Source organism: Rutilus rutilus (genome assembly GCF_951802725.1).
Source record: "Rutilus rutilus genome assembly, chromosome: 19".
In the NCBI taxonomy this organism is placed as follows: Eukaryota; Metazoa; Chordata; class Actinopteri; order Cypriniformes; family Leuciscidae; genus Rutilus; species Rutilus rutilus.
Genome location: NC_140232.1, coordinates 4,956,383 through 4,982,159, shown reverse-complemented (window position 1 = coordinate 4,982,159; position 25,777 = coordinate 4,956,383). Strand labels below are relative to the sequence as shown.

Here is a 25,777-nt window from a genome sequence, read left to right as displayed (position 1 = left end):
CAAGTAATATTTAAGAACAAATAGTTATTCATAATATAATCATCTTCAGTAAGTTAAGTGTTCTGTTCGTTTAATCATAGTATTTTGTGAGAACCTCTAGATTATTATGCTTTCTTAAAGCATTTAATGACTTTGACTGGTGTAACCCAATGCACTTGGATTGATTCAGTCGTATTAAATAATTTCCTTGACCGGACAAAAGCAGTTAATTTACATGTTGACTGACATTACTGACAAAACGTATACCATTCAGTCATAATGTCAGAGAAATGTATTATTATCTCTGGACTCTAATCTCTGGACTCTGCCCTGAGTTTCAGTAATCCAATTTATTATATGCGAGAAAGATAAAAGTGAATTTGGCTTAAGATCAGTTAACACAACCTCCATTAACAACCACAAATTTACAAAGAGACAAAAGACTGTAGGGCACATATGGTGAGATATGATGGGTATTCACTCTCTCTATCTCTCAGCTGTCTGTTTCTGTGCCTTTCTATGAGCAGTGTCTGGTGCAAAACAACATTAACTGCACAGATCAAAACTTAAAGCATATATAAAGTTAGGAATTAGTAACATGCATTAAGAAACACAAACAAAGTGCAAGTTATGGAGAGGTTACATTTTTTAATATACATGAAAGTATACATTCAAGAATTGAGGAAAAACATCAATAGAAGTTCAATATAAACTTTGGTCCTTTTTATATGTACATCGTTACCAAATATCCCATGACATGAATGATGTGCAAATAACTACAGTTGAGAATACTTCAGAAAACATTAGATGGCCATTTGCATTCTTCATAAACCAAAGCAAATGCTTGGCAAAATGTTAATTTCATTTTCTTGACTTGACTGAGACTCGTAGGACTTTGGTTCCCTTATGAAATGAGGCCATAATGAGTTAAATAATATTACACAGTTCTGAATTATATAAATGAATTATGATTTCTCATTTCTGTAAGCTATGTATGGCACATTCCTTTGTCCTGAACAACAAATTATAAAGATTTACATGTGAACGATCAATGATATATAAAAGAACATTTAGTGTTTTGTTATAATATAAAATTAGGTGTGTATAGAGTTAAGAGCTGCATTGTCCAGGTGATTTTCAAATACTTCACTGGGTTTGTAAACAGCGTTATTATAGGCTACTGTTTCAGCCTCATGAATTGACTTTTTATTTATGGTAAGTCTATTGTAAATGCTTTATTGCAAGCGGTTCAGATACCAACTTAATGCAAAACGGCCATCTGACCTCGGGCACACTCCACTATTGAGGCCAGTGAAATAACTCTGGAATAAAAAAGAAAATGAGACAAAAATACTGATTCACATAAATACCTCAAAGCAATTTTCTACAGGTGTATTGCTGAAATAAAGGCTTCCCACAGGCTTTCCAGTCAATAACTGACCCTGCAATATTTGAAAAGCAGAGAGAGAGAGAGAGAGAGAAGGAAAACTACTGAAATATACTGTATCACACCATAAATATCTTTGTAAATGGCGACTGAATGTTTAAACTTTTCCAGGTGAACGGTTACAATGTTTTTATGGCTACACGTTAATGCCTTTCACTCTTCAGAAACTCTCAATGCAACCATGCTTTTGAAAAGACTCAAGCTAGTACATATTAAACATAAATCTTCCCATTCAGTCAGGCCCTACAAAACTACATGGTCCATTTCAGCTAAACACAATGAATAAAATCAATAAGAGTAAGCATGTAGACAAAAGTGAACAAACGCTATAGTCAGTGCTATGTTTGTGTAGTAAATTACAAGAGCAGTGTTTCTCTGGGGACTGTAACAGAAGCAGAGAGAAAATAATTGATTAATATCAAGCTTCAGTGAGAACTCAGGCCCTGTCCCAAATGATGCACTTGACGTGGACCTGTGATCTTGTGGCCTTCGAGTTTGTGGCAACATTTGTCATGTTTCATGATTTAGACTCATGACTCAAGAGCGCCCCGTGTGTTTGTAATGTGCTTTCTATGTGTCCTTTTGCGAAGACTTCACAGCAGAAGTCTTTTTAGCAGCTTATGTGGCATTATGTCACCAAAACATTGACTATGAGGAGGACGGCAAGGGTTGATGTGTCATTTGGGACGACAGGGCAATAGCAACATGTTATGGTTGGCAATACAGTGACAGATAAAAGACATTTCAAAGGTATTTCAAAAGAAAAAGTATAAAAAGATCAGGAATATGTATAATGATCCATGTTGAAGTATACCCTTGTGAAAAAGAAGTACACTTTTACATACCTTTAAAAAAAAGTGTACTTATTATGGAAATAGTAAAAGAATATAGTTGAATGTTGTTTTCAAACACTTAAGTGCATGTTAATTGCAATTAAATTAAAATGCATTATAATTAGCATTTAAATTAAATGCAATTATCTGAATTTTGGTGGGTGTTTTTTTTTTATATGTAATTTCATAATTACTTACTGTTTTTTGAAATACTGTATGGTTAAATTATACCGCCGAATGTACTGACAATAATTTATGGTAAACTAAAATATACTTTAATGTCATTTCTATTGAAATTTGTATGTTATGTATTTTAAATATGTGTAATTGCATATTTGTAATGATGAAGTTGCAATTTAGCACATTTAAATCAACACATTACAGTTAAAATGATAATCAAGTACTGTGCTTTGTTAGTCAACACATCAAAATAAGTGTACTTCTTTAAAGCCCAACAAAAAATGATTAAAACATAATGATTAAAACAAAGTTAAACCTTTACCTTTGCACTTTTCAAAAGCGTATTTACGTATGTTAAGAAACAGCCATGAAAGCGTACTTTAAGAGCACTTAAGTTTAATTCATATTAACTTTTAAAATTTGAAGTACATTACAAGTGAACATCCAATACAGTTAAGCACACTTCTTTTTCACAAGGGTACAGAAGGCTAAGTGACAATTTAGTAATCTTAATCAAGTTTAATTGTAAATTAGTGATAGGTGTACTAGACCAGAAACTTCAAATAAAGTTGATTGATCATTTCAAACACGTGACTTGACATCTGTCATTTGCAGAGTGTTTAAAAGTATTATTCTAATAAATAATGATATGATGTTTTGGCCACGTATACGTATTGCAAATACTACTTGCATGCACTTTGCTTTGTTTTAAGCCACAGAACTGAATCTGTAATTCACTTGAATAGCTTTGGCAAATAAAGCCACTCAGCGAAGGACACGGCACATTTATACTGACAGTGAAACAAATTACACCTGTCACACAGAGCAACAACATGTGTAAATTATAGTACATATCAATTTGAAATAGCAGACATTCTAATCCTAATCAATGACACAATGTGCTTATATAGTCATGGTGCTGCTGTATTATAACTATTATCTATGTGTTTCAAATGTACACATTATACACGTATTGCTAGTTCTGCACCTTCCTTTAAAGAAATAGTCAAAAACAAACAAAAATCACCATTTACTCACCTTCATGTTGTTCCAAATTCAAATTACTTTCTTTCCTTGTGAAACAAAAAAGGAGAATGGTTGGTCTTTTCCATGCAGTTACAACAAATTTGGATTGAAGCCTTTGAACCTTGAAAAAGGACGACCAAGTACTATGAACGTATGTGCTATATTTCAGGTCTTCTGAAGCCAATGACAGCTTTGGGTGAGAAACAGACTGAAATTTAAGCCATGAAAGCATGTTCAAATAGTTCGTGAGAGAATAAATCATTATTTTGGATCAGATGTTTACATTGAATCTGTTGACTGGGTTCAAAAATGGCAGTCTGATCGCAAAACATAATGATCTGGATCTGAAATCATTGACAGCTCACTGCGGGAAAGATTTCAAGGCTATTGTGTGATTTCGGAAGACTTGGAATAAAGCACACACGTGATATGATCTTAGGTTTAGGAAACTTTTATGGTGCTTCTCAGACAACTTTAGTCCCCTTTCATTGAAATTACACGAAAAGAGCGACAACCACGATCTTCAGAATATCTACTTTTATGTTCCACAGAAGAAAGTAAGTCACACATATGACACAAGGGTGAGTAAAGATATTTTTAGGTGAATTACCTGTTTAACAGTGACAAGAACCTAATGTCTTTTGCTGTTACTAAGTCATTCACTTCTTCCGCAGGCCTAACCTGGACAAAGACAGTGAGAAGAAAACGCCTTCACTCAGTATTTCATTATAACGTCTCTGAGAGACGTCTTGCTCTAAATGGGGGAAATAGTTTTCTGTGCCACTGAGAACTCACCATATAATGCGCACAACACCAACAAGTCAGTTTAGCAGTGGTTAAAACATCAACGCAATTTACTTTGTCTTCCTCTTCAGAGCCCAGCTACAAGACCATTCCTTAATGTATTTTCAGACCATTTCCGCATTTGACGTCGACATCTTTAAGGAACAAGATCTTGAAATATCACAGACATTCACTGTCCAAATTGGGATTCTGAACCTCAAATTCAGCCACGAAACGTGCACAGATTGGCTGGCCGTATTCTCAAGCCACCTCTGAGTGCTCGAAGAAACGTAAAATGTGTTTTGTGGTACATCAGACACGTTTAAATGGTCTCTTTCTGTTCCAGACTGTTCTTCTTTTGCGGTTGATAGGTGCTAGTGGAGCCATTGCTCAGGATGGAGCCCTTAGTAATGCCCGTACTGACCGTGGACAAAGGGAAACTCTCGTAACTCTCCGGCGGCCCCCAGCAACGGCATCTGGAAAGCAGCAGCTTCAGCTCCTTCTGGAAGTTATTGTTCAGGAATCCATAGATCACCGGATTGACACATGTCGACGCCATGGCGGTGAGGTGACAAGCCGAGAAAATGGCATTATGCTGGCATACGGGAATCGCCTCGTGGTTCCAGTCAAAAATTGTGTTGAAGACATTCAATGGAAGCCAACACAGGGCGAACGCTGCTACGATCGAGGCTAGCATGGCGTTGACTCGCTTTGAGCCTTTGGCCTTTTTCTGCCGTCCACCTCGAGCCCTTTCCACCATGTCTTTACGTCGACTGAGACGCAGGAATATGCGGAAATAACAGACGAGAATGAGCGCCAACGGTAAGCAGTACTGGCACAGCAGAAGTGTTGTGGTGTAAGTTAGCCGATTGCCCTCGGACGGCCACTGCTCGATGCAGATGAAGTGATCGCTGAAGGGGTTGAAGGGAAGACTGAGGTTGTGGAAGGGCGAGTTTGTGAGGATGTTGAAGGAAAGGAACGGGAGGGAGATGAAACACGCTACGATCCAGATAACGGCTACAGCCAGGTAGGAGTGTCTGACGACTGGTTTCCAACCGGTGGGATGGATGATGAGCTGGTGTCTTTCCAAGGCGATTAAAACCATGGAGAAAATCGAAACTGTCACCGACATACACTGGACGAATGGCGTCACCTTACACAAAGCTTCGCCCAAAATCCATCGATCCATTAGGGTGTAGATAATGGTGACCGGCAAACACACCAGGCAAATGAGGATATCAGAGCATGAGAGGTTGACGATGAAGATGTTAGTCACGTTGCGCATCTCTTTCTGTCGGGTGATCACTAAGACCAGGCATGTGTTGCCCACCAGGCCCACCGCTAACATGGTGCTGTACGCGACGATAAGGAAAGTGGTGCTGCTGAGAGAGGTTGGACAGACGGGATCCTCAAATAACCACGAGCCAGAGCTGTTGTTCAGATGAGAGCGCTCCATCGCCGTTCGGTCTCTTGAAAAGTCTGGCTTAATCTCCAGGGAAGTGAGAAAATGAAGTGTAATCGTCCTAGCGTAAGACTGCTCCTTCCCAACGACAATTGTCCTTTAGTTTCCAAGTTGTCTCATCTTCTTTTCTTGCATCCCACAGAACTGATGATCTGTGAAACCTGTGGACAGAAAGACAAAAAATGGCTCTCAAGATCAGAAGAAAAACCAAAGTTGTAAAACATGACAACAGTGTGAAAGCCCCCCCCCCAACACACACACTCAGATTCATCCCGCCCATTAAAACTGAACGCATGTCCAAAAATGCTGTTGCATAAAAGTATAAAAGTCTATATTTGGCCAATCCAATCAAGTTGTATCATCTACCTACTAGGGCTGCACGATTTGGGGAAAATGTCATATTGCGATAATTGAGGTCAATATTGCGATTACGATTGTGATATGCGATATAATAAACAAATGGTTTCATGAGTCAACTTGCTTGTTTCTAAAGGAAAATAAATGCACACACAGATTAGTGATAATCAGCCTAAAGAAAAAAGTTCTTTAGTCAAGAGCAGTGAGTGTTTTTCTCTGTTCCCTTTGTTCTTTGATTAACTTTTGCGACATTTTTTTTTTTTTTTTGCATTTTAACAAGAACAAAACATAATTTACATACAAGAGTACATATCAGGGGTAAAGAAAAATAATAAAAAAACAAAAAAAAACTTTAGTGACAGATATAATTAGTGGCTACTGTGTACTGTCCCTTTAAGACCAGCTGCTGTCAGAGACGCGGATCTCACACGCGCCTCATTCTTTCACGAGTCATCACAACTCTTCATGTTCATCATAAGACTTACTACTCTTATGTTATGACACTCGACAAAAAGACATTTTGGCATAATTGTGTGTGTGTTATTGTTCGTTCAAGCTCGAAAGAGAACTGTATTCTGTCATGCTGTTTTGTGCGCACGCACGATATTAGCGCGAGTCTTTCTGTCTGTCACAGTCAGGACATTCACAGGCAGCGCGTTCATTTTGGCATACATGTGTGTTGTTCGTTCTACCGCGAAAGAGAACTTGATACTGGCGCGCGTCTATCTGTGTGTGTGTGTGTGTGTGTGTGTGTCAGGAGGAGGACATTCACAGGCAGCTCGTTCTTTTATGTCTTATCGCGCATGAATGGTTTAAAAGCATTTGCATTAATAAGTGCGTTAACAGCGCTAATTTGTTTATTTAATATAAAATCGCAGCATTTTGCGTCATATAATCGCGTAGGCTTGACATCGCGATTGCGATTGAGATACGATTAATCGTGCAGCACTACTACCTACCCATCATTTTACTCAAACACACAAAATAAATTTGTGCCAAGATTAAACTTCTCTTTTCCATACAACAAAACAGCATATATTTATATTATAATTTAAATTGTTAGGTATTTTTTATTACACACACACATATATATATATATATAGTAAAATTAAAAGCAAAAAAAAAGCTCATTTAATATATATATATATATATATATATATATATATATATATATATTACATGTGCATTTTTATGCTTTTAATTTTACTCTTTTCAGTGAAACTTTTTAAAATAAGCCTTTTCAATCCCTAACTAATAACTTTTTCATTGCCATTATAGTGAAATTACTGAACCTAAAAAGAGAACCTTTAAAAGAAAAATGTCAGACGGACTTAGAAGTTTTTGCATCTGAAGTCTGCGTATATTCGCTACAGACCTATGACGTCATGCCTCTTACAATCACACACACATAAGAAACATATTGTCCTAAACCAGAACAAAATATAGGACTTTCCAAGTGATCTGTGTTAAAAGCAAAGCAGAGTGCTTATCCTTCTGTTCACAAGAATATTGGTAGCACTTTATTTTACAGTTCTGTTCCGCATGTGCATGTACTTATAGTAATTACAGCAGGTAATAACTTGCTAACCCTAAACCTAATCTTAACCCATGGTTACCTTATATTACCTTATATTACCCAGTACTTTCTTAGGTAAGTACACAGTAAGTACACTTAAGTGCACGTTCTGTAAAATAAAGTGCAACCAAAATATCCTTGTTAGAGAAATGGTACACTGACAGACTGAAGCACCTTGTTGTCTTTGATATTTATTTTGTTCTGCTCTTTTCGACTCTAGTCGTTCCATTACTTCAAAGTATTCTCTTTATCTCCCTGTTTGTATTCAACACACGCAACACCAAAGTAGTCAATTATGTAACGTTCTCTGGTAAATCTATTTTTTGGACAATCTACCTAACACCCCCCAAAAAGGCAAATACATCACAAAGGCAAAAAAAAAAAAAAACGCCTCATAAATTTTAATTTTGATTGCAGCTTACATCATTCATTTTTAATGCAGCAACAGTGGAAAAAATATAAAAACATCAACATTGTAATAATAACAGACACTTTTAGCTCTACTAGAGAGGAATCCCATCCAGACAACACAACAACATGAATATTATTTAAAGAAATGCTTGACTTTACAAATCTATCTATATAGAAAAAAACTATACTTTGGACCAACTAAAATTGTCTTATTTCTTACAGCCAAATGTATATATATATATATTTTTTTTTGGTTGTTGTTGTTGTTGAAATTTATATATAAAAAATATATATATTATATTTATAGTTTGACTCAAACCTTAAATTTTGATTTAACATTAATCAAAAATATTTATTTTCCCATAAGCAAAAAATATTATACAAAGTAAACAGATTATTTATTGGACACAAGCCAAAATGCTATTTAATATAGGTCAATATAATTTTGGGGGGCTTTTTACTAATTAATTTAATCATAAACAAAACCTAAATTAGCTATAATATGAAAGGAGAATTTTCACCTTTTAAGATAAAACTAAAAGCTTTTGATCAATGTTTAGTCCGTGTCAAATTTACTTTGCTTATTTAATGTTTGTTATGATGCCTTTTTTTTAAATGCCACATATTTATTAATAGTATTAGCCATCAAATGGGTAATTGCTCAGATAATATAAAAAAGAACTATGTAATAATGATCTTTATTGGTGCATCCCCAATAACTGACACAGAACAGACTCTATAGGAGATGCTTACGTGATGTTATCAAACTTGGTTATGAAACTGTTATGGAAGCACATCAAGTGTGCACCAACACACCTGTTGCTCCAAAGGTCTTGTCCCCTGGACATAAAAACATTCATCCAATACTGGGAAACTCTGTCAAGAAAATGTGAGCAGAAAACCTGATAATTAAAGCTGCACTTGCAGACGCACTCCTTCTCTCCATCTGTCTCACAGATTTCTTCTTGAAGATTTCTTAAAGTGCTCTGCAGTAATATCTACTGAGCCTGCACATATAAGCACACTGGCAGGTGATGAATAACCCAGTAAGTTTTAACAATGGGTGAGAATCTAATTATGAACAGAATCCTGCTGCGATAAGACCATCTGATTTCCTCGAGCCAGAGAGAAACTTAAAACACATACAGCTACAGAGAGTAATGAGAATAAATCCTTTCGGTTTGGCCTCTTTCTGTCTCTGATTTGGCCAAGAAAATACTTAGGAAATAAAATACTTGGGGAAAAAGGGCACTCTCATTAGCAATCTTTCAAAGTTAAAATAATGGTTTAACCGAATGAGCCCCCAAGACTTTGATTGGACGGGAGAGAAATTAGAGTGTAATTCTCCATTCAAACAGCCAAATGACATTTAACAGCAGACACCAGATGCAATCATTGCATAAAGCTTGAGAAATTACATAATCACCACAACAATAATAGCTGTGATTGGCATTAATGAATAATTCATTAGACTATGTGCATTTAATTTAATTTATGATTGCAGATTTTGTCCTTTTGAGAATGTTGCAGCTTTTGTCTTTCTTTTTTCATTTTAATCCACACACAGTGAGATTGGAGGATCCTCTCCATCTGCAGAGTCCTTCCCCCTTTGGACAACTTTTTACATATACTTTATTCAGTGTACTCATGAAATTCATTATTAATTAATTACTGTGTTGTACCTTAACATTTACCTTTCTTTGTGTTTTCAGACTTCGGTCCCCTAAAGGGCACTTTAGCATAAAAGAATATACTTGTTACGGTGTGGTAGTCACTGAAGATGGAGTAACAGAACGCTGGAGACAGGAGTATATAAACTAACCACACTTGACAAAACATAGTCATAAACGAGAACCGACAAACTAGAATGCAAACTAACAGGGAACAAACGAAGGAAAGTAACACTGCGTCTGAAAGCTTAGCCTGGTGACTTGTTGCATCGCTGCCCTATCAGGCAATGCCTTTTGCTGGCAGCGTTTGAGCACCAAGGTGTCTCACGAAACTGATTTCAGACAGACCTCTGAAAGTCCCACCTCTCCGGAAAGTCCGGGAGTCTCCCGCATATTGATAGCTGAATATTGATAGTGGGCCATGTATAGTGGAGCTCTAGGGCCATGAGTCAAACAGACCCACCGAGATTCGTTCCAATCGGCCATTGTTAACCTGGTCTAATAGGTGCTCAACCTTCATTGACCGATGGCGGCCATGTTTTTCGAGATACGCCGATGTCCTCATAGATCATCATGGCACCTTGGACAAAGACACTGCATGCCAATTTTAAAGTCAATCAGGGGTGCGTTTCCCGTACAACGATGTAACTCGCTGCTTAACTACCCTGGTGCGATGCATCAACTAGCTCGTCACGACTGTTTCCCGAAACCGTGTTGTCGTAAATCGGTCGTTCAACCACGTTGGTTAGTGATGTCACGCAGGTAGTGGAGTAATAACTTCTATTTAAAGGGGTGGTTGAGTGTGATTTCGCTTTTCTAACTTTAGTTAGTGTGTGATGTTGCTGTTTGAGCATAAACAACATCTGCAAAGTTACAACGCTCAAAGTTCAAAGCAAAGGGAGATATTTGCTTTTAAAGAAAAGGACTACAACAAACGGCTGGTTGGGACTACACGACATTCCTCTCGGGTTAGTGACATCACTAACCCTAGAATTTACATAAACCCCGCCCCCGGGAACACGCAGTCCATGTTGAGAAGAGTAAAAGTTGTTGTATAAGAGTACATTTGTGAGTCAGCTTAAACTTTAGCATCCATCTTTTCACATGCAATAGAAAGTCACTCTGTAGGCATCTCACAACAGTTCATATATGAGCAATTTATAGATTTATCATGACAGAATATCCTAATTGAAGATAGTTAACTCCACATCAGCAACATAAATTCATCAACTAACCATTCAGAGATGTCCTGTTGCATTCTACATGTTGTCACTTCTTCTTGAGTCTCTCCATCCTTATCTGACTCCGTTTTACATTAAAGGCAGAACAGTTTCTGTCATTTTAGTGTGTCTGCTTGAGGTAATAGCAGCTGCTAACACACACCAGCTCTTGAAACCCCGCCCTCTGCAGCAGCTCATTTGCATTTAAAGGGCCAGGCACAAAACGGTGCGTTTTTGCAAACCCTCAAAAAGTGACAACTTTAACTTGCTATATAAAAATATCTGTGGGGTATTTTGCGCTAAAACTTCACACACACACTCTGGGGACATCATAGATATATTTTACATCTTGTGAAAAGGGCATTATACCACCCCTTTAAGAATCTGTTTGAGATCGAATTAATGCTGTTTTGCTATAAATTCATGAGTTCACACTTACCCTGACCCTAACCCTAACCCTAACCCTTGTTAATAAAACATCATTTATGGACATGGGATCTGAGGAATATTTCTCAGTTATCTTGCTTTATTTTCAGATTCAATCATTGGCTCGTTCTTACATACTAGAGGTCGTTCTTACATGCGCACTCTTCAAAAACAACGCTTTAAATCTCTTGACAAACTAAAAGACGTAAATTACATTTATGTATTATAAATAAAAGATACAGATTGTACTGAATGTCAGCTTGCTTATTTTGCTATTTATTTGGTCCACATGTCATGCAAACAAGAAACTCTGCTTGTAACCACAGGTCGAGAGCTGTTGTTTCGGGAAACTTGTTGAACTACGCTGATGACGACGAAACTTGCGAACATAGTTGGCTAACGATGCTTTTGGGAAACGCACCTCTGACTAACGTTTGGATGGTTATATCCATTTTCATGTTTTCTTCCCTGTTGATGTGCCGATGTGCCATCTCACAGAAATGAGTTTTTGCAGGGAGGGATGTCATAACATTATAATGATCTACAACAAAATCCAGCGAGCTTTGGTTATAAGTAAGCGCATATTTAAAGTCCCCCAGTGGTGAAAATCAAGCTTTTAATGTTGTTTATGTGCTTTGAGACAAACCATGTGTAAATTCATAAGTCGACAGCATTTCTGAGTATTTTCTCCTTAAAACTGCAGTGAACCAAAGACAGTCTCAAAAACACGCTTTGAAATTGCTGGTGTTTCTGACGTCACAATCTACCTTGTAACCAATCAGATCAACGTGTGATCGTCAACCAGTGGATCTTTGAGCTGAGTGAGTGAGTGGAGGTGGGGCTCATTTGCATATTCATAGAACTGCGTATCCTAAATGAGACAAGGGTGTCGAGTTACATTCAAGATATTTTAAGGCATGACCAATTTTTGGCATTTGTTAGAATTCAAAAAAAAAATTACTGCCGACTGACACCGTTTCATACACTCGCCAACGCCATTTTGCACTTGGCGAGTGTTAAATTTAGGCCCTGTTTTGTAATATGGAAATGAGCAGCGTGACTTCACAAATTCACTTTTTGGGGAATAAATATAACATTGAAACAACATGACAGTGAATAAATGAGGCAATTTTCATCATTCCCTTTAAGAAAAGCCCCATCAGTCCCTTTATGGAAGCATCCATCTAATTAGAAATAACTAGCTTACGTATAATTAACACAGATCCCAAAGGGTTCTTGCAGTTAACTTACAAGTGACAGTAAATCAATCACAGAGTCTCAGCCCAGATGTGCCTCATATACGGCTGATAAGCTGTAATAAAGCTCATTATTGCCCCCCATCTCTAACCTGCCCCTCTCTAAAGGACACTGATTGTTTTCAATTAGGAGGCTTTAGACTCTGCCAATGAATCTCCTCCTGGGTGACAGTGTGTTGCAATGAAGCAGAGATACTCTGTTCAATATCTGAGACAAAGAGCACATGATGCACCATTGGTTGCACACACAAAGGTTTAAACATCAATAACATCTTCCCCGCAGAGCTCTCAATTCAGTCATCATGACGACTCCATCTTCAAATAGACAACATGGAGGGAAAGAGTGTTCTGGCCAGCCCAGATCTGCTGTTGACTTATTTCAGACACCTGTAACGTGGAGGTAACCGTAAGCTTTAAATGTCAGCTGGGTTCTAGGTGGACTTAGCTGGTTATTTGACAAGTAATTTTGAAAAATTGAGCATTTCTTGATGGAAATACATTTTGTGATGTTATTTAAATCAAGAGGTGCATACATTTTTGGTCAAGATCTTGACTTTACAAAGTAAGAGTCCAGCACTCTGTAAAGTCTCCTCCAGCACATCCCAAACACTTTCAATGAATTTAAGTTCTGGACTTGAGAAAATTATTCTTCAAGCTCCTCCCAACCATTCTTTCACAGTCTGAGCCGGATGAATCTTGACATTGTCATCCTGGGGTGCGTTTCCCGAAAGCATCGTTGGCCAACTATGGTCGCAAGTTCATCGCAATGTCCATTGAACTCTATTGGTAACGACGGAACTTGCGACCATAGTTGGCCAACGATGCTTTCGGGAAACGCACCCCTGGAATATGAACACGAAGTGTCTTCCTAAATGCTTGTTTAAGAAATGAAAAGCTACACACTCCATCAATTAGAGTTAGAAGGACTGTTGCCAAACATATAACATGCCAGAAACATAATAATCACTGCAATAATGATCCAATCATATCAGCATTTGCCTATTTAAATCCAAACAGCATTTTTTTTTTTTTTTTTGACCAGGCAATTCATATAGAAAACAGTTATTTTAAATTGTAATGATATTCACAATATTACTATTATACTGAATTTTTGATCAAATAAAGGCAGCCTTGGTGAGCAGAAGAGACTTCTTTCAAAAATATAACAAAATATAACCGACCCCAAACTTTTTAAAGATAGTGTGTATAAATATGTATTGTTATTGTTACATTATCATAGATACAAGTACAAGCGGAGGGCGTCATATTTTCCTACCCTCTATGTAAGTCACGTGGCATTTAGAGCTCAGGTAACGGATCTCTCATGGGTATTATAGATCTCCTTGTAAGAAACCAGCTGCCATGCCCCCAAAAACTAGCTAAAGATGAATTTTCCAGCAGGGCTGTCCGCTCATCCAGGGCATTGCTGGCGCAGTCGCTGAGAACAGCTAAAACTGCAGGTCCCTGTTGACGCTAGACTTCTGTTTTGCCAGAAGTGCAGGTATGAATTTTTAAGAGGTTCTGCGTGAGTTCATGACTAAAAAGGAAAAATGAAGTAATGCTGAAACTTGTAATACATTACCACAAGCCATGCCTTTCTTTCTGAAACATGATAATACCTGGTGTGTGTTTGGAGAGAGAAGTGACATTGCCTATTATGTTTGAATTGCTGCATGGAAAACATGCCACAACTTGTGCAAACACCTGTGCATTAGCATGCATAACGCAAAGAGTGCCCTAAATTTATAACAGAGCTTGCCATGGGCGAACACACCCTGTGATAGCAGGACGGTTTGGTTTTTGTCAAAATTTGCTTTGATAGTTTTCAGATGTGGCACAACCTGCAGTGCTACAGTCAAATGAAAAACACCCCATAAACATGCATGTTTTATTAAAGTTAATGAACAGTGGCGTGCCGTGCCGTGCCGTGTGGACACAAATTCATCAGTGGTTTTATATTCTAAAGGGTAAAATCATGATTTGCATTCAAATACAGCAAGTTTTAAACATGTCTCTGTGCATGCTGTGCTTTTATTTATTTAGAAGAACAGCATGAGCTTTACTTAACAGTGGGGTTCAGAAATGTGAAGCCGCTAACAGCTGGGGTTTTGTCCTTTAGATCCTGAAGAGTTTTAGGATTTTGAGCAATTTAAAACAAAGAAAAGTTTAAATGAAAAAATATATATTTTAAAAGAATAATTCAAATAAAAAAAATATATAAAATAACTACAATGAATGCATAAATTACATAATATTATGTAAAAATTAATAATAAATGTATATATGAAATAATTATAAATACATTAAAAATAATAAATAAACTATAAAAGAATCTGAATCTATATTTCTAGGTTATTAAATTACTAAATCAGTTTAAATGAAAAAAATATATATTTTAAAAGAATAATTAAATAAAAAATTATATTAAATAACTACAATGAATGCATAAATTACATAATATTATGTAAAATTAATAATAAATGTATATATAAAAATAATTATAAATACATTAAAAATAATATATAAACTATAAAAGAATCTGAATCTATATTTCTAGGTTATTAAATTAGTAAATCTGGGTCAATGATCAACTCTTTACTTCAATTAAAGAATAAGATGCTTTTCGGATCATTCTTAAAGTGCCTCTATTATGCTTTTTCGGATTTGATCTTTCATGCAGAGTGTAATATTGCTGTTTGTGAATGTAAAAGGTCTGCAAAATTGTTTGGAGATCAAAGTGCATGAAAAATTGAGTTATTGTCTCATAAAGAATGAATCTAGTTACAACCGTAACAATGTAAGAAATTTGCATAATGCCAGTCTTCATTGGCTGCCGTGAACATCTTTTCTCCGCCCTCAAACACTGTAGTTGTAGTTGAGACCGGAAGAGTTTGTTTTGTGTTGTCGACATGTTGAGAAGACGCTGTTTTCTGCTGCGAAAGCAGATCTACTTTGATGCACTTCCAAAGGATGAGACTCGCGCTGGAATTCATACGGTAAAACTAACGCCACTGTTAAAGTTCGTATCACTGTATATCAAGTGCTGAGAAAGATCTGGAGATAAAATTCAGATATGATAATGGGTGTTTGGTTTCCGAAACGTGCTGTAAGCGTTCGACCAATCACAACATGCTGGACCATCTGACCAATCAGAGCAGAGCAGGCTCTCGGAAAGGAGGGGCTTATAGAGACACCGAATCCTTAATTGAACTGTTTCAGACACTGTGAGAAAAGAGCTGATGCTTCGATGTATATTATGAGAAAATGTAAGTGTTTTTGACCTTGGATGCATGTAAACATATTGTACATGATTAGAATCTCACGTTAGCTTAGTCACTTTATTTCACAAAGAATCCTAAAAACGTCCTTAAGTGCTGCTGTTCTCTTTCCTTTTTCCAGATCGTACTTTTCACCATGATAAGGGAGAGAGAAACAAACTGGTTTTAGATCAGAGAGGCAGCCATCAGCTGAACATGTCAAAGATGAGAGGAAGATCACGGGTACTCTGTCAGCCATCTCACGTTTAGACTTTTACAGCATCTTAGTTTTTACAGAGATAGAACACTAACAAGAAGGCTAATATACCTTATTTTGATCCTAAAACCGACAGCTACTACCTCTCTATGACCATATAACCAATACTTATGCTGAAATTTTTCAAGCAATTATGTTTAACCGTCAAGTCAGATTTAATCTTATCACACGTCAAGTCAATAAAAAACCTATAAGGAAACAGAGAACAACACTTGAGTTAAACTGTTCCAGACCTCTGAAGCAAAACTCAAATATTATTTGAATATCATTTATTCAAATAATTCATTACATGTCACAAGAGATCGGGAAAGAAAAACTGGTTTCAGAATTCAAAAAAGAAAGAATTCTTGAGATCACGCATGCTATTTTTAACAATGCTGGGATGACTTATGAATCTGACTGCAAATGCTTATTTTTATGAGGCAAAATAATATCACGATCACAAAGGTAGGAAGAAGACACATGTGACCCTGGATCACAAAACCAGTCACATGTCGCACGGGTATATTTGTGGCAATAGCCAACAATACATTGTATGGGTCAAAATTATGCCAAAAATCATTAGGATATTAAGTAAAGATCATGTTCCATGAAGATATTTGGTAAATTTCCTACCGTAAATATATAAAACATTTATTTTTGTGAGTGAATGCAGCACAATCGTGAACATAAATGCTCCCTCATTTTTAGATTGTTTTGCACCCTCAGATTCCAGATGTTCAATAGTTGTATCTCGGCCAAATATTGTCATATCCTAACAAACCATACATCAATGGAAAGCTTATTTATTCAGCTTTCAGATTTAAAAAAATGGACCCATGTGACTGGTTTTGTGGTCCAGGGTCACATATCTTTCTTTGTCCTAGACCTGTTTTACTGAAACGTTTGTCTGTGAAGACCTCCAAAACTCGTACTTGTCAAACCTTGCCCAAACTGATCTGATCTGCATTCAATCTTAAGCTAAAATCAGAAGATATTTATAGCTTACATTTGTTCCTCATGCACTTATTAATAACTTCATACAGTTATGTAACAGGTGTCTTTAGTTGAGTGTGAAATAACATTTAGAATGAAAAAGCAGCGTTTGCCCATTTCACCAGCGAGTGTGAATCAAAGCTTTTGATGCGTCACTGTTTGCCTTTGTCTTTGATACCTTGGGTTGTTATGCATTTATGAAGTTCAGACAGCTCTGAAGAGAAGCACAGCCCAATTATAATGAGCGCAGCAAACCAGTTATAAATATCTACTGTAGAATTCATGACATTCCCATCGTGGAAATGACTTTGAGTCTTCACTCGATGGTGTGTTTTTTCAGAGCCAAGCACTTGTGTTAAGAGGCTGCCTCTTATTGAAAGAGCTATTAGCTTGAGATGAAAAAGATATTTGCATATTTCCATAGTAATAAATGCAAAAGCATAAATAATGGCTATGTGACTGTAGTGCATTCTGGTGTACAGAGATTCAACATTTCTTTGCTGTCTTGAATGAGAATGAGATGACGTAGCAATTCATTTGATCAACATACTTTGTTAATAACGCTAATATATGCATATCTGAACTATGATCAATCATGCACAAAAAATTGTTTCATTGTTCCATTGTTATGGGGACTGCCCATAGATGTAATGATTTTTATACTCCTAAATCTACCCATCACAGAAAACTTTCTGCATTTTTACATTTTCAAAACACTTCATTTAGTGTGATTTATAAGCTGTTTTCCTCATAGGGACAAAAATTAAATTTCCCCAAAAAGTCAAAATTTACGGGTATAACTAACCATTACTATCCATAATAGCCTTATAGCCTATACCAGGCTGGAATACCAGGTGCGCGCACACACACACACACACACACACACACGACATTAAACTGAATATAACAGCACAGAGCAGAATAGAAAAAAACATAACATCAGATTAGAACAGGAACAGGAAAACAGAATAGAATACAACAGAACAGAATAGAATAGAACAAATAAGAACAGATCAGAGCAGTAGAATAGAATAGAATAGAATAGAATAGAATAGAATAGAATAGAATAGAATAGAACAAAATAAAAAACTGAATTTGTCAATATAGAAAATAACAGAATAAAACAGTGCAATAGAATAGAATAGAACAGAATAAAATAGAATAGAACAACAAAATAACAAAAGATAATTTATCAATATAGAAAATAACAGAATAAAACAGTGCCATAGAATAGAATAGAATAGAATAGAATAGAATAGAATAGAATAGAATAGAATAGAATAGAATGCAGACCGATGGTCATAACCATGATCATGCCAACTGACAGGACTGAACAATTAATCCGACCTGAACCGCGAACATCATCGTAGTCTCCACATTCACGTTTACGACTTAGAAACTATGCAACATCTTTCAGACCCTCTGCATCCATAAATGAAATAGGCTGAATCCACAATGCCACACTGTAAAGATCGTTTTACCATGAAACAAATACGCTAAATGTTTCGGCAAGTTCCCTTAATTAAACCCCATTTGTGAAACTCTGCTCACAGGCTTCTTACCGTGTGTGCCTGGTGTGTGTCCGTGCCTGCGGCTCGATCTCAGATGTCCAGTAGCTTCTGTTCACTGCTGTGCAGGAGTAACTGGTGGTTTGAGGAGCTGAGGTTTATCAAGCAAACCTGAGGCGCAAGAAGGAGGTGCCTTCAGATATCGAGCGCGCGAGAGGTGTGTGTGTGTCTGTGTGTGTGTTGACATTGACTTCACTTCCTTTTGGGGTTCTAGAGAAAATTCTCCAATTATATAGTCTTCAAAATCCTTTTCCTATTTAAAACCCACACCCTCTCTTTTAGCACAGTGTTCTGTTGAAAAGGGTGTCAAAAGGTGTTTTACCTCAATAAGGACATTTTTTTTAATCAAAAAGCAATAATAACAAATATTTTGCATATTCATTTTTCATGCCTGGGTCGTCTGATTTCATGTTGGACATGTTGAAGGTGATATCTATGTAACTACCAGTTCTCATAAAATTAGGAAAAGTCAAGTGTCATAATGCTTTTTGAGCTTTTATGGGATAGTTTCGGTTCCCATTAACTTCCATTGGTTTTTTTTTATCCAAATACTGGAAGTCAAGGGCAACCTATATGTTTTGATGACCAACATTCTTCAAAATATCTTCTTTTATGTTCCATAAAACAAAAACAAAAAAAACATACAGATTTAAAGTCCCACTGAAATGCCTTGAAGGTGCAGCATTATTCAGTGTGTATTTTCCACTGAAACAGGAAGACAGGGCGGGGCATATCGAACAGCTCCTCCCCTTTTTTAAAATAGCCAATAGCGTTTAGTTTGTCACAGCTCAGCCAGAGCTGTTGAGCTCAATAAAGCCGCAGTTCGCAGTTTCCTCCTAAACTTTTTCAAAAGGGTTCGATACGTTTTCTGGTCTGCAGCGACTCGATCATATGATCCGCTCTGTGTGTCGTGTCTCTGGACCGGAGCTGTGGCGGTTCGCGTGACACTAACATCATTTGCCCCGATGGAAAGCAGATTTACACCGTCTGAATCATTCCCTATCCCATATATAGTGAACTATGTGCCATTCACCATGTAGAAAATAGCAATTGTGTGAACAAATGACGGATTTCAGCCGCAGCTTCAGCGTCCATTTATAATGAAGGGGGCGGAGCTTCAGATTCTAGAGAGCGTTTGACTGGACAGAAAATCTGATGAGAAGCTGAAGTGCAGAGTGATGTCATCAAAATCATTGATATTGGCAGAAGTGAGAGACTGTAAGTTTTGCTTATATCTTCTAAATGTGAATTTTGTCATTGTTTTGGAGCACACTAGCTTATAGATAACAGTAAGGCTAACATATTCATAGTAAAAGCCAACAAAAGTTACATTTAATTTCATGGGGCCTTTAAAGGTGCAGTATATAAAATTGATAGCTTTTGTTGTTTTAGATATGTGGGCAATACATTTTTTGATTTGAATTAAATGTTTTGAAAAGTATAAATGTTGTTTGAGAGGAATAATCAAAGTAAGAGTTATTTAACAGATGTCAATAATGGGTTCAGTGAACTATGTGTGCAAACATGATTTATTTTTTTAATGGTTGACTTAAACGGTTGATTTTATGACAGCTAGTCATTTATACTAAGAATAATGGATGACTTATAACTGGCAAGGTTTTGCATTGTTCACAACTCAAAACTTATCAAAAAAAAATTATCATAAATTTCACAAAATGCATACCTCAATATTTCATCTACTGCAGTGTATTACAGTCTACATTCTGGTAAGATATTAAAAGTCCTATAAAGAACCACATTAAGACTCAATTATTCTTGAGACTTCGAAGAAATGTAATGCTCATTCCCATTAGAGGCACACTTCCATAAGAGCAGTGTCATTAAACACACACTGTGTTTTCTGGAACAATCCATATAGAGCCTCTTCTTGTTCAAATGTTTAATCTGTTCTGCGGGTTTTATCTGGACCTACCTGGGGCTTCCTGGTGCACTTGTAATTGACATTTCCAAATTATGTTGTTTGTCCATTCACAGACCACTACTAAGCAGTCGGACTGCACTCTGTACCTACTTTTAAATCTTTATAATTCAGATTTTTGTCCTACATATGTGAGAGATAGTGACGTGGGTTTAAATGAGTATGGGTAGGAGTGTGGATTTATCACTAGAAGCTATTAAATGGTGGTAATGTTCATCTGGGGCACAGGACAAAGGTTTATTTTGTCAAGTAGAACATCTTTTGTGGTTAAAGAAAAAATTGTCCAACCCCCCACTTGAACTATCCAAATCAAAGGGAATGATGGCTGATAAGAATGTTCAAGGCTCTATAACCTCAACCTTTTACATTCTGAGTGTATAACAGGAACATTGTTTTAGGATCAAAATTATGCTGGTCAAATCATGGTTATCCCAGGATGCTCACAGTTCTGGCACTGGTAATTTCATGAATAAAGAGTGTTAAATTAGCGAAATTTCATGGGCAAAAAAGGTCTATTGTCAATAATGTAGTGACGTATTAAGCACAGCTCACAAAGAAGTCTTTCTAAATCAAGCAGCTTTCTGTTGGGCAACATGGCAAATCCACATGACCAACTTGACAATGCCCCAGGTGAAGATTCTGTCATTTTTACTTTTGTAAACCCAGCCAGTATAATCACAATGAAAGCATCAAAACTCCAATATTTAACACATACTGTATGTAACAACTACCCTGGTAATCCAGAGTTCTCGCGAGAGCACAAGTTGAATTTGCTCAGCGAGTTACTCTGGTGTCGAGTAATGATGCTCATTAAATATGCCCCTCTATCCGAGCTGCACCAATCACATCGGGTTATCTGATAGAGGCGGGCCAGAGGCGAGATGACGACAGCGCTGCGACGTCGAAGTCATGAGTAAACATTGCAAGATGGCTATGGATGAACACCATTTGTTTGAAACGGCTTTGGCCGCTACAATGAAAGATTGAGACTTTTTCTCTAAAAGAGGAACAGAAGACGGCGCTCGAATCGTTCCTTTGCAAGAAGGGCGTTTTTGCTGTTTTGCCGACCGGATACGGTAAGAGTCTAATCTACCAGTTAGCTCCGCTGGTAGCTAAGCGATAACTTGTTGTGATTGGTCGTAGTGTTATCCAATTGCGTGCAGTGAGATTTTCAAATGCACGCTTGGTGCCGCCCCTCGAATCTACATATTTTTAAACACTCACGAGATGTCACTACCTGAAAGATCGGCTGCCGCCCGATCGCTTTATTTATTTATTTGCATTAAGAGAACCACCCAACCTTATGACGCTATCGGCCGCTCGCAACAATTTCTCCAGTCTGCTGTCAATCCCACAATGCACCGCACGAGCATGAAGCTTTCTCCATGGTGAATCCACGTGACCAACTTGAATCCGTTGCGAAACGTGGGGAAATCTTTTGCCCCAACGTGAAATTCCCAATCGCGTGGATTCCTGTTGAAATTATGGATTTTGCCTGTGAAAATTCACTGAACAACTCACAACAAATGTGACTGCAGCAGTAATCCAAAGCAAATCAAAAGTTCCTACCATAATCTTCATATCATAATAATGAATTCTTTAGACAGAAAATTACTATTTGAATATTTTATGGCAAGACAGTGTCAATGGTATGATAATATTAAAAACATTTACCATCTATTCATTCTGGGGAAACTAACAGTCAGTCTTTAGAAAGTAGTGAATAACTAATGTATCAGTGTGAAATGATATTAGAAATGAGAAATTAAACTGCTCAGTCAAGGACACTGTATTCTTTTCCTTGACAGCTCGTCATTAAGAAGGTGAACAATTATGAACCATTTGCATAACTTTGAATCTTGTCACATTTTGTCAAAAATAGGTCCACTCCACATCATATACACTAGAAAATATCTTCCACATTGTGGAGAGATTCAGCCTACATTTGTCGCTTCTTAAATTGGGTCCTATGTAGGAAATGAGGCTTATCCAGAGCCGTCTGTGTGGCACTGTGGGGGAGTGTTCACGTGGTCTCAACACTCATCCCACGAGAACGAGATGTTAATGTAGTGCAACACCTAACTCACCATCCTCTCTGGAGTGACAGCAAAGAGCAGCTAGAAGAATCTACCTCAGACTCTGCAGTGATTGCCAGGGCCTTAAATACCATAGAGACACATCAGTATTCAGAATTATGGTTGACTGACAGTTGTTTTTTAATAGATTATTTTTAAATCACTATACAATTGGCCCAGCAATCCTAAATATGTGGTTACATTGTTGTGGGTTTCTAACTCTTGTGAAAAAATTGTACAATTTAGCATCATTTTATAAAGAATACTCATCACAGATATAATGTCATTTAAAAAAATATACTTAAGTGTGAACTGAATGTAATGTTTTTAGACACTTAATTGCATTAAAATTGCAATTAAATTTGGGGTACATTTTATTTTAATGTCCGTGTTACAGTGTAATTATACATTTAAAGGAACACGCCGACTTTTTGGGACTTTAGCTCATTCACCGTATCCCCCAGAGTTAGATAAGTCCATACATACCCTTCTCATCTCCGTGCGTGCCGTAACTCTGCCTGATGCACCCACCGCTAGCCTAGCTTAGCACAAAGACTGGAGGTAAACGGCTCCAGCTAGCATACTGCTCCCAATAAGTGACAAAATAACGCCAACATTTTCCTATTTCCATGTTGTGATTTGTATAGTCACAGCGTGTACAAATAACAAGGTCACATGAGACACAGCCATCTTCTAACCGTATACATACTGGGAACTATATTTTCAGAAGACAAAGCTCTGCCTCTTGGGCGGAGTGATTTGCTCGCAGCACCTGAGAAGCCCAGTGGTGAGGAGCAGAGAGTTCGCTCATAGTTGGAGTAAATCACTCCGCAGAAGAAACAGAGCTTCGCCTTCTGAGAATATAGTTCCCAGTATGTATACGGTTAGAAGATGGCTATGTCTCATGTGACCTTGTTATTTGTACACGCTGTGATTATACAAATCACAACATGGAAATAGGAAAATGTTGGCGTTATTTAGTCACTTATTGGGAGCAGTATGCTAGTTGGAGCCGTTTACCTCCAGTCTTTGTGCTAAGCTAGGCTAGCGGTGGGTGCGTCAGACAGAGTTACGGCACACACGGAGATGAGAAGGGTATGTATGGACTCATCTAACTCTGGGGGATACGGTGAATAAGCTAAAGTCCCAAAAAGTCGGCGTGTTCCTTTAAGTACTGAGCAATAATAATGAACTACCTGTATTTAGTATAGGGTTAGGATTAGGGTTAGTTGCATGTAATTACGCACAATTTATAGAAATTACAACAGTAACTAAATGTAACATGTAACAAGGACACTGTCAAATAAAGTGTGACCGAAATTATGTATTATAGTTTGAATTTATATTAAATGCAATCAGTTGAACTTAAGAGTGCTTTTTTGACCCACTTAAGAAGGACTTAAGTACATCTTTAAGGCCCGGTTTCACAGACAGGGCTTAGACTAAGCCAGGATTAGACCATAGATCAATTAGGACATTTAAGTAATTTTTATAAACATGCTTAGAAAAAAACATTACCGATGTGCATCTTAAAACTAAAAAGGCACTGATATATTTTTAAGATCAGTCAGTGCGAGTTTATTTCAGTGGAAACAGCTCAGACTTACATTTTAGTCTAGGACTAGTCTTAAGCCCTGTCTGTGAAACCAGGGTAAGTGTAATTTTATAATTACTTCTTTGAAATATGGTAAAGTGTACTGCCGAATGTACTGACAAGCATTTACGGTAAACTAAAATACACTTTAAAGTCACTTCTACTGAAACTTGTATGTCATGTATTTAAATACATTTGTAATAACACATTTGTAATGACGAAGTTGCACTTTAGTACATGTAAAATATATTAACTTTAAATGTAATATCAAATAACACACTACAGTTAGAATGATAATTAAGTACTTTAAATGTGCTTTAGTATGTTAGTCAACACATCAAAATATGTGTACTTTAAAGCATGACAAAAACAATGATTTGAAATTCAAACTAAAGTAAAACTTTAAACAATCAGTACATTGGAGGTACATTCAGAGGATCATTAGTGACTCCAACCAGCCAAGCCACGGACTCCTCTCATTGTTACCATCAGGCAGACGACATCGAAGCATCTTGACCGTATCAGTCGGCTGCGGGACACCTTGTTCCCTTGGGCTATCAGACTGCTGAACTGCAACTAATACAGTACAATACAGCCAGTGCAGACTACACCATTTCACACATGCTATGCGCACGGTGAATATCTCTGTGTTACAGCCCTAACATCAATCTCTTTGTGTAATGTGTATTGTGATATATCACATATGTTGTATACTCCTTGATTTTGCTGTCAACACTGTCTGTTTAATTTATTGTATATTGTTCCTCTGTATAATGTGTTGTGTTAAGTGTATTTAAAACGTAATTGTATATATGTATATATATATATATATATATATATATATATATATATATATATATATATATATATATATTAGGGCTGTGAAAAGATTAATCGCGATTAATCGCATCCAAAATAAAAGTTTGTGTTTACATAATAAATGTGTGTGTACTGTGTATAAGTATTTTGTATATATAAATACACACACTTACATGTAAGAAAAATTTGTTATTTATATATACAAATATTTATATTTATATATAATATAAATTATATGTTAATATATACAGTATATACATGCAAATATTTCTTAAATAAATACATGCAAGTGTGTGTATTTATATATACAAAATAATAATACACAGCCAGCCTAAGGCACACCTGTGCAATAATCATGCGGTTTAATCAGCATCTTGATATGCCATACCTGTGAGGTGGATGGATTATCTCGGCAAAGGAGAAGTGCTCACTAACACAGATTTAGACAGATTTGTGAACAACTTTTGAGAGAAATAGGCCTTTTGTGTACATAGAAAAAGTTGAGTTCAGCTCTTGAAAAATGGGGGCAAAAACAAAAGTGTTGCATTTATAATTTTGTTCAGTGTACACACATATACAGCCATTTATATATGTATATACACTAACCTAAAGGATTATTAGGAACCCCTGTTCAATTTCTCATTAAT

The 25,777-nt window shown here is 36.8% G+C and overlaps 1 protein-coding gene across 1 annotated transcript; it reads right to left on the bottom strand.

Moving 5' to 3' along the window:
* Positions 1-615: 615 nt before the first annotated feature.
* On the bottom strand, positions 616-18,770 carry npy8br (neuropeptide Y receptor Y8b). Its single transcript, XM_084389860.1, has 2 exons — positions 18,698-18,770; positions 616-5,871 (listed from the first exon to the last, which is right to left on the bottom strand). The coding sequence occupies exon 2, from the start codon at positions 5,702-5,704 to the stop codon at positions 4,571-4,573; it is 1,134 nt and encodes a 377-aa protein (XP_084245986.1). The 5' UTR covers positions 5,705-5,871; positions 18,698-18,770; the 3' UTR covers positions 616-4,570.
* Between the last annotated feature and the right edge of the window lie 7,007 nt (positions 18,771-25,777).

Excerpts from the sequence above, each read along its gene's own strand:
- npy8br (XM_084389860.1), bottom strand. The coding sequence starts at position 5,704 with ATGGAGCGCTCTCATCTGAACAACAGCTCTGGCTCGTGGTTATTTGAG.